This window comes from Nannospalax galili, unplaced genomic scaffold (genome assembly GCF_000622305.1).
Source record: "Nannospalax galili isolate Female #2095 unplaced genomic scaffold, S.galili_v1.0 scaffold278, whole genome shotgun sequence".
Classification (NCBI taxonomy): Eukaryota; Metazoa; Chordata; class Mammalia; order Rodentia; family Spalacidae; genus Nannospalax; species Nannospalax galili.
Window position 1 is genome coordinate 6,566,958 of NW_008347536.1, and position 10,799 is coordinate 6,577,756.

At 38.9% G+C, this 10,799-nt stretch overlaps 1 protein-coding gene across 4 annotated transcripts in view; it reads left to right on the forward strand.

Annotated features, from left to right (window-relative positions):
• Positions 1 to 10,799, forward strand: part of LOC103742987 (lysosomal Pro-X carboxypeptidase) — a 76,664-nt gene that overhangs the window by 30,796 nt on the left and 35,069 nt on the right. For 3 of the 4 annotated variants that reach the window (XM_017800907.2, XM_029568818.1, XM_008844194.3), the window contains exons 2-3: positions 4,688 to 4,828; positions 6,924 to 7,025. The exons of the other annotated variant lie outside the window; for it this stretch is intronic. In XM_017800907.2, coding sequence (XP_017656396.2) covers positions 4,688 to 4,828; positions 6,924 to 7,025 — 243 coding nt within the window. The remainder of the gene's footprint in view (positions 1 to 4,687; positions 4,829 to 6,923; positions 7,026 to 10,799) is intronic. 4 annotated transcript variants of the gene reach the window in all.

Here is a 10,799-nt window from a genome sequence, read left to right on the forward strand (position 1 = left end):
CTAATTTTTTTATTTGTTGATTTTTGTGTGTGTGTATTTCATACAGAACATCCCAAACCATCTTATTCATCTATATGCCCACATCCCAAATGGCACCCTCCCATAGTCTCCCTCGCCCCACTGGAGTCCATATACTCTGTCATCCCTGTTACTGTCCACTGTGTTGTCGGCACCCCCAGCCGTTCCCCAGTGCTTGTCCATCTGCTGAATCTAGTCAGCCTATCTAGAGTTCCTTGTTTTAGGAAGATCAACTCTTCCTCATCTAGCAGCAATCAGTTGCCAATATTCCTTTAGATAAGATTAGGGTTTGCTGTTCATTTTCCCAGTTCTCTGCTGGCTTACTGTCTGGGAGTCTCTTGGGCCACCCTGGCCAACAACTCAAAGGAAGGTATCTCCTGTCTGGCATTGTTTCTTGTTATGTAGCCTTTAGCAATACACATGGACTCTTAAAGAATTATATTGACCCCACCCCTTTTTTTTTGGTCTTTTTGAGACAGGGTCTCCCTGTAGCTCCAGCTGTCCTAGAACTCACTATGTAGACTAGGCTGGCCTTGAACTCACAGAGATACGCCTGCCTCTGCCTCCCGAGTGCTGGGAGGGGATTTCTTCATCCTGCTCAAGTTCCACCCTTTGTCTATGCTGTGGACCCCTCCTCTCCTGCCTCTGCAGGGCCTCCCCAGCCTCAGGATCTCTCTCTCACCTATATTTTGAACAGATTACTTCCTATCATGGGCATCACACCTCTCTCATATCTCTTTATCAAGCTGTGTTGGAAAACAAGTTCTGTAGATTGATCCCAACAATGTTTTGTAATACATTTGGGTTCACCAACCACTCATATGCTGCTGGATGAATCATGATATACATTTTATATGATGCTGTTATTGTGGTAAAATTTGTGTTACCTAATTGTGACTAAGAGTCATACCTTTAAAGTCTTTCCAGCCTTATAAACTTTGACTATAATTCAGTCACAAGGTCAGAAATATTTTTGATAGTATACTTTGACAGAAGGCTGACTAGTCCTCTCTCCCTACCCTGTACTGGTCTCTTGTCTATATTGTTTGTCATTATTTAATAAAACAGGATGATATAAATTCATACTTTCTCCCTGTAGCTAAGGGCATGGCAGTTCCCACTTCCTCAGCAGCTGGACGGACTGAACTTTCAAGGAGTGGCCTTCCAGTTTAGGCTTGGGTTCTTCTAAAGGCATAAGATCTGTGACAAAAGGCATATCTCACTATAGTGTTTTGCAACTCTTCCAAAGCCAGTAACAAAACTATGGTGAGCCTTCCTGCACAAACTTGATCTCGAAAACTTTGTGCTTCATTTTCATTCTTTTGGGTCATGCTTTTCTCTGAAGTTGGACTGAGTCTGTTTTTATAGTAATTGCAGAGCCAGGGTACATGATATATTCATTTATTCCCTGTGTATAGATATACCATATGCCTGATGTTCTAGTCACTGATGGCTTGGCAGGAGACAAAGAGAAAAGTCCTACCTCAAGTCTCTGTTTCTGGTGATCCTATTTCATTCACTGATGGTTTAGAGAAAGAATCTTAGATTTCAGCTAAGTTTCTGTTTATGGGAAGATTTTCATTTTCATCAGATGATGAATCTAATCTCATTTCTTGCCTCTTCCCCTCATAAACCATATCTGTCTTGCCACAGTTTTTGACTCTAAACTAGCTCTGCACAGTGGACCGAAGTTTTCCCATGCTCTTGCTCTGTTTGCTTGAAATGCTCTTCTGCACCTGAGAACATTCTTGTTTCTAGGTTCAGTTTGCATGTTACCTTCTAGGTTGTGCTTGCCATGATTCCCGGGGTGAGACAGTGCCTCTGCTTCTGGATTCTAGCACTTTCTACACAGAACTCAACCTCATTATGGTGTGATTGTTAGCACTCTCATCACTTTTGCTAAGTTCTTTCTGTAATGCCTTTATTTAGTATTAATTTTTTTTGCACCATTCCCTAAAATAAATATTTTAAGTGGAAAAAGTAATATTGTTATGATTTAGTGCTACAATTAATATGTAATTGTATGGTCAAATAGAAATGTAAAGGTCATACTTACTTTATTCCATCTTCAGTGAAATTTTGAATGTTTAAAAAAATCTGTTTATAAATTTATTTTATTATGCCATAGAGACATGTGTCATTCTAACTCCAGAAGTCCCTAATCCCTTGCAGTGATAACCACTGCCCTGACTTCTGATATATGTTGTATCCTCTGACCTTTTTTTATTTTTGGTCTTTTTGAGACAGGGTCTCCCTGTAGCCCCATCTGGCCTGGACCTTGCTGTATAGATCAGGCTGGCCTCAAACGTACAGAGATCTGCCTGCCTCTGTCTCCCAAGTGCTGGGGTTAAAGGCGTGGCAATATCCTCTGACTTTTAACAGAAGGAAAATAGAACCAGATATGGTGACACAACTTGTAATCCTAGCACACAGGAGGCTGAAGCAGGAGAATTTCTGAGTTCAAAGCCAGCCTGGGCTACATAGCAAGTACCAGGTCAATGTGAGCTACAGAGCAAACAAACAAACAAAAATAAATAAAATAAGGGAACGAATTGTTAGACTTTAGTGATATGAATATGTATTTAAGAAAGATTTAAGGGTCTGGAGAAATGGCTCAGTGGTTAAGAGCAGTGACTGCTCTTGCAGAGGGCCTGAGTTAGATCCCGAGCACCCACTTGGTGGCTAACAACCATCTGTAACTCCAGTTCCAGGGAATCCAACACCCTCTTCTGACCTCTGTGAGCAGTGCATGACATAGGTGCACTTATGTACATACAGGCAATACATTCATACACATAAAATAAAAATAATAAAGTAATTTTTTTAAAAAAGAAAGATTTAGGTTGGGTATAGTGGTGCATGCCTGTGATCCCAGCACTCAGGAGATTAAGGCAGGAGGTTCTCAAATTCAAGGCCAGCCTGGGTTACAGAGTAAGAGAGAGCTTGTCTAAAAAGAAAGAAAATATTAAAAGAAGCGAAGAAGAGGGGAGGAGGAGGAGGTTTAAACAACTGATATCTCTGCAGCATAATCCGTTATCCAAGAGCTTGGCCTTGAGATCTAGGTTTTCATCCTGTCCTACATTTATGATCTAATTTAAAAGTTAATGGGCATTTTCCTACTTATTGTACAATAGCACTCTCTGACGTTAGAAAATTTCCTACCATTTATGTATTTAATCTTCACAGTGGTACTTTCATCTGAAAGCTGCAGGGGTCTACTGCCTGAAGCCCTAGGGGATTATCAGTCATGCTATGGGTTTGTAGAGCTGTTTAGCCAGCAGGTGATGCCATTTGAATGACCTTTATGTAAGAAAACAAGGGCTTGTTTTGTTTCATTTTGTTTGTTGGAACGTTTGAGTTGCTTCAGGGGTGGAATATTTCCATCTCTTTTTTTAACAGTAGAGCAGAAACTATTTGCTTCATAACATTTTGGCAACTTCGAATATGATTGCCCCTCTGAGGCCCCCAGTCTTTGGTCAGAGGGAAGGTACTGAGCACTTCAGAGTTATTAGTGAGAATGTTTAAATCCATTTTCCTACCAAGCAGACAATATAATTCTCAAGTGTATTTAGATGATATTTTTAACCACTATTGAATTTATAATAACTTTGCATATTTTCTCAGGCATTTGTTACTAGACTATAACATGTCTGTGAAAAATTTAAGCTGAGTGTGGTGGTATATGCCTCTAATCCTAGCACAGTGGAGGCAGAAACAGGAGGACCTTGTTAGACCTGTAAAAGTAAAAGCATTAAAAGAAAAAAGGCATTATTAGTTTAAAAAATGAATAAAAGGAAAGCTCATAGTTTAATAAAAGACAAAATTTTACCATTAGCAAAGGGATCTCATATTCAGATACATGACAAACCATTGATTTAGAACTGTATTCATTTAAAATTTCTACCACAGCAGTGGTAACTGTTGTCGTCTTGCATGGTAAGGTCCCTTGGTCTAAAGATGGGGCCCAGCAGGGAAATTATTCTAAGTTTCCAATATGCTACGAAAGACAAACACTCTGCTCTATTCCTCCTGCCTTTCAAGCTCTTATAGTACAGGAAACAGAATCTCACATTTTTTTTCTATGATGGACTACTTAATGATGAATCACTTATTTCCTTCTTATTTGCCATTTTGTCTTTCCATAATATTTTATTTCCATGACTCTCTTCTTAAAGAACTGAGCATTTACAAAAAAATAGTATGAAGGAAGCCATTCTGGTTAATATAGACAAAAACGTGTCAAGAGTAAGGTATCATTACATAGAAAAGTGGTTCTTTTGAAAGAGACCTAAGGAAATGTCCCCCATCCTTGTGGACCGACACCAGGGTGAGGGGTGTAGCCTGTTGGTAGAGTGTATTTTGGCCTTAGGTTCAATGCTCAACACCCAAACAAAGAAGGGAAACTAGGCCTTGAGGGCTGGCAACGATTTTATAATTGTATTTTTTTATTTTCCACTGAAAATCTTGACCACCATAACAAATACTGCTTCATCTTACTATATAAGCAAAACAATTTCAGAGTAGCATCAGTATTAGCATTAATAACAAAGCCAAATGCAGTTTAAATGTTTAAAGTTTTTATAGGGTACGTTGATTTTAATGGAAGACTGAGGTACCTTAATACTGGTCTGTTTTGTTTTTATATCTTGTTTTGTTTTTAACATCATAGGTTGATCATTTTGGATTTAATAACGTGAAAACTTTTAAACAGCGGTACCTAATAGCTGATAAACACTGGAAGAAAAATGGTGGATCCATTCTTTTCTACACTGGTAATGAAGGAGACATTATCTGGTTTTGCAATAATACGGTATGTCCTAGTGTGATTCTTCATTGCTATGACAAAACACTCTGACCAATACCAACTTGGGGAGGAAAGGGTTTATTCAGCTTACATCTCCTAGGTCACAGTTCATCAGGGAGTTCAAGGTAGAAACTCAGGGCAGGAACTGGAGGCAGGAGCTGCAGCACAGGCCCTGAAGGAACGCTGCTTATTGGCTTGTTTCCCTGGCCCCTGCTCAGCCTGCCTTCTTATGCAACACAGGCCCACCTGCCCAGGGGTGGCACCACCCACAGTGGGATGGGCCCTCCCACATCACTCAACAATCAAGAAGATGCCCCACAGATAATGGCCACAGGCCAGTCCAATGGAGGCAATTCCCTAATTGAGGCTCCCTCAAACCAGGTGTGTCAAGTTGACACTAAAGCTCTCTAGCACATGGGATGTGAACATTTGTGAAATTCTTCTCCTGAAATAATTTACCTTTATAGTGATAAACTGGAAACAGTATTTTGCAGTATACATGACCAAGCACCTACTGTTTTGAATTGTAATACTCTTTAATCCCAGCACTTGGAAAATGAGGGCAGGAGAATCAAGAGTTCAAAACCAGCTCTTCTAGAAATGTAGTTTAAAACCAGACTGGGCTACATGAAACCCTGTCTCAATAATAAACCACTTTCTTTTTGAAAATTTAATTATAAGGCAGATAGACTTGGGAGTCTTATTGTACATAGTGTTTGATTATGGCCTCCAGGAGGTAAGTGTAAGGGTAGGAGTTTTTGTGTGCTTATTTAGTACGATATTATGCATATCGTAGATGGTCTGTCAATATTTATTGACTTAATGAATAAGACTGAAATAAAGCCAATACAAGTAAGGAAAAAAAATAGAGAAGTTCGACTTAAGTTGGAAGGATCCGAAGTAAAGTTGCAGCTGTATTTTTGTTTAACTTCCTGTTTTATTATTCTTAAATTTATGAGAATTAAAATAGTATACTCTATTAGCTAGCTCCACTGCCTATATTTTTTATCAGTTTTTAATAATACGTCTATTAACAAAACAATATACAAGGATACACGTAAAGAAAACATTCTCTTTTTCATTTGTCAGTGCTGTGGCTAGAAGATGGTCTAATTTGGATCCAAAGCTCGCCTGTGAATTGCTGTAAAGTGGGGAATTCTGCCCTCTGCAGTGCCAGACTCTGCATGGTGCCTGGTATTCAGGAGAGCTTAGTAAATGTTCCATGAACTCAACAGAATTGAAAGTAAAGATACGAATCCAATTACGCTGTTAGTGCATTCCTCATTGTCACTGTTTTCTTCAGAATGTTAAGAACTTAATTTCCTGGGCTGAGGCAAGAGAATTGTAAGTTTGAGGCCACTCTGGGCTCTATAGGGACACTCAGCCTGAAAAACCAAGCTACCAAAACCAAAAAGCAAAGAAACAAAAAAGAATGTAAATGTATTGAAAATAAAATAACTCCTGAGAAATGAGGTTCCTACTGTTATTCTCTGGAAACCCAGCGCTGCCATGTCTATCTTCTCTTCTTCCCTTTTATGCCAAACTCACAGGGTGGCTTCTCTGCCTAACTCCTGCTGTTATTCTAGGTAGAGTGCTGTTTCAATCTCAGACCCCAGTGCTCTACAGGCTTTGCAGCCCAGCTGAAGCTTGTTAGCTACTGTTAACTTTCTAATAAATAAGATTAAAACCCAACGGAGTTTGATATGCCTGTTTATACTGTTAATTCCTTTATGTTATCTGTGTATGTCTTTAAGTAGTGGCTGACTTAGATACCTTCATATCTTTCCCAGAATATTTGGTACACCACAGTTTGAACACTGACACAAAATATTGATTTAGGGTCAGAGAGTTGATATAAGAGTTAAAGTGACTAACAGATGAACAGCTTGGGCTTATTTTTCTTTTGCTCTAATACAGTGTGAAACTGATGTTGAGCAATGAAACAGCTATTGTGGCATTTATTTGTGAAACACACATACATGACACAATTTTTCACAAAGCCCTATGGGTCTGGTTTAACATTTATTTCATATGACCTGTAAAGGACTTTACATCCTAAGAAAAAAACTTGTGAACTTGTGAATTTGTAAACTCTTCCTAGGGGTTCATGTGGAATGTGGCTGAGGAGCTAGAGGCTATGTTAGTGTTTGCTGAACATCGATACTATGGAGAGTCCCTGCCCTTTGGTGAGGACTCATTCAAGGTAAGTATACATTTTCTTTTAAGGTTAAAGGTTGGGGGTGGGGGGCTTTCATTGTAGCTATTCAGCTTAGAACATTTTGTACTTATATACTGTGAGATAGCTTTAACTTGAACTGCCTAAACACTTAATAATTTGCTATTTATTTTTCCTTTATACATACAATTTATACAACATGAGAATTTTTCTTTTTTCCTTTTAATGTGCTGGGGATCAAACCCAAGGTTTTCAGCATGCAGAACAAACACTACCACTGAGCTACATCTTCCATCCTACATGTTTTTAAAGCCATATTATCTTTCAACCTTCAGTTGTTTCTTGTTTGTTTTGTTTGTGGTGCCGGGGACCCAATAGAGGGCCTCACATAGAGTAGGTTAGGGCTCTACCACTGTGGTACATCCATAGTCATCAACTGTCCATAACTCCTCAGTTAGGGGTGGGGGCTCGTGAACCCCTCCTTCTTCCATGCTAGGCACAGGTCTTGTGCAGATAACCACAGCTGTGTGGATTCATGAGTCTACTGGTCCTGTCATGTACAGGAGACACTGCTTCTCTCTGATCCTCCCTTACCTTTGGCTCTTAGAATTTTCCTACCCCCTGTTCTGTGATGGTCACTGAGCCTTGGGTAAAAGGGGTTATGAAACTTTTCTCCTTAGAAGAACTGCTGGCTTTGACCTTTGTCAGACTGTATGCCAGATATACTAAATTACTTTTACCTCAACTGAATGACTTTGATTTACTCTTGTTATTCTGGCTATAGTAGTTTTCCAGGTATATTGTTATTGACTCCATTTTTTAAAAAATATTTTTTATTTTTATTTTATGTATGTGTTTTGCTTGCATGTGTGTAAGTGCATCTGGGTCATGCAAAGCCTGCAGAGATCATAAGAGGGTATTTGATCCCCTGGAACTGGAGTTATGGATGGTTGTTAGCCTCCATGTGGGTGCTGGGATTCAAATCCGGTCCTCTTCAAGAGCAGTCAGTGCTCTTAACCACTAAGCCATCTCTTCAGCCCCTATTAATTCAGTTTTTAAAGTTAGCATATTAACTAAGGGACTATGTGCTCATTGTTTTCAGTTTGTTTAAATTATGGCAGTAAATGTTACATTAAAGTATTTGTGCAAAGATTTCTGCAAGCTCGAGCCAAACAAAATTCCAGCATAGAAGAGGGGAAGTGGGAAGAATCCCCAGTCTCAGCTGAGGAAATATTGGTAACCAATAACTACTGAGAGAGGAAAAGTCAGTTTTCTTTAGGGATGTGACACTAGATAGGTTAATCAGGCTCCAATGGATAGACACACACACCAAAGGACATTTGAGGATGCAAACTTGACTCCATAGGCCTTAATATATATGACAGTACATAAAATCCAAGGCGGGGGGCGGGTATGCTGTAAGAGGGGTGCAGATATGGGAGAGGGGTTTAACTATGATCAAAATATACTGTGTGAAATTCACAAAAATTCAGAGAGACCTTAGCAGACAACCTGAGAGTGCCTGATCTGGCCCCTGCCTGGAGTAGGAGCTGAGAACTCAGCAGACTGCCTGAGAACACCTAGATCCAGCCTCCCCTTAGGGAACTTCCCAAATTGTACTCTGAGTACCACTAGTAGGGGTCTAAACATTAGAAGGAAGCCTGAGCCTACCTGACTGGAGCCTGACTTGGGCCTCTGTGGGAGCTCCTGAGTAGCTGATCTGAAGCTATCAGTTCCCTCTAAAATAAAATCTGAGAGAAACTGAAACCCAGACCAACCAGCTCTGCATACCCAATAAGAAAACAATTAAGGCACACCAATAATACAAGAGAAGCAAACTTCAACTCAACGAAAGGAGGCTTGATTTTCATACCAGAATCACAAATGACAAAAGAAATTCACATGCCAAAATCACAACGGAAAAAAAAAGGAAAACCAAAACAATATGTTCTCACAAAACTCCACCAGTCCTGTAGAAGAGGTCTACAAGGAGAGCCCTCTAGAGATAACCCAGGATACAGAATTTAAAAGAGCAGTCATAAACATGATCAAGGAATTCAATGAATTTAAAGAACACAGAAACAAATCAAAGAACTAAAAGAAGATATGGATAAACTTCTGAGTGAACTCACAAAAGAGATAGAAACATTGAAGAAAACTCAGGCTGAAATGAAGAAGGAAGTGAAAAACTCAGTAAGCCAACTTGAAACAACAGAAGAAAGCCTCACCACTAGGATGAATGAAATGGAAAACAGATCAACGCGAGGATGAAGTTGAAGAATTGGACTACTTAAGCAAAGATTATGTAAAAATTTTTTTAAACCCAGGAATGGAATATGCAGGAAATGTGGGACACCATGAAAAACCAAATCTACATATCATAGCCATAGAGGAAGGAGAAGAATTTCAGGTTAATGGTATTGACCAGATCTTTAAACAGGATTGTAGAAGAGAATTTCCCAAAATTAAGGAAAGACATCCCCATACAAATACAAGAAGCACATAGAACACCCAAATAGATAGGACCAGAAAAGAAACTTCCCATGACATATCACAGTAAAAACACTAAATGAGAACAAATGGAGAATAGTGAAAGCAGCAAAAGTAAAACAAGTCACATATAAAGGAAAACCCATCAGAATTACGAGTGACTTTTCAATGCAAACTATGAAAACCAGAAGAGTCTGGACAAAAGTATTCCCAGTTCTTAATGATCATAGATTCCAACCCGGAATACTTTACCCAGCAAAAATGTCTATTATAGTTGAAGGGGAAAGAAAAATCTTCCATGACATGAATAGGCTGAAAGAATTTATGTCCACAAAACCAGCCCTTCAGAGAATACTTGAAGCATTACAAGAAATGGAAGAAAGCAATGACTACACCCAAGAGGCAGCAGAAAGAGACTAAATAAAGGTGTAATTGTGGAAACACAAGAATAGACTAAGAATGCACACAAAAATTAAAATGAGAGAAACCAATACACATCTTTCAATAACAACTTTAAATATCAGTGGCCTGAACTCCCCAATCAAAAGACACAGGCAAGTTGAATAGATTAATAAACAAAATCAATATTTTTGTTGTCTTAAACGCATCTCACCTTCAAGGACAGGCACTACCTTAAGGTGAAAGGATGGACAAAGTATTCCAAACAAACAGCACTAAGAAAAAAGCCGCAGTTGCAATTGTAATATCTGACATAATAGACTTCAAATTAAAACTAATCAGAAGAGATAAAGAGGATCACTTCATTCTGACCAAAGGAACAACTGACTAAGAAGATATTACAATCATGAACATATATGCATCAAACACCGATGCACCCAATTTCATAAAAACAATACTACAGAACTTTAAGACACAGATTAACCTCAGCTCAGCAATATAGGGGCCTTAAGTACCTCACTGTCTCCATTAGAGAGGTCAACTGGACAAAGAATAAACAGGCATCTGAATTGAATAATACCATACATCAAAAGGCCCTAACAGACATCTCCTGAATATCCCACTCAAGCACCACAGAATATACTTTCTATTCAGTACGCTATGGAACTTTAGCTAAAATTGACCACATACTGAGACATAAAACAAACCTCAAAAGACACAAAAAATGGAAATAATTCCATGCATTCTATCAGACCACAATGTAATAAAGCTTAAAAGCAACACTGAAAGAAGCCCTAGGAACTACATGAACTCATGTAGATTAAACAAAACACTCCTGAATGATGAATGGGTCAAAGAAGAAATTAAGAAAGAAATAAAAGTATTCCTGGAATTAAATGAAAAGGACAATAC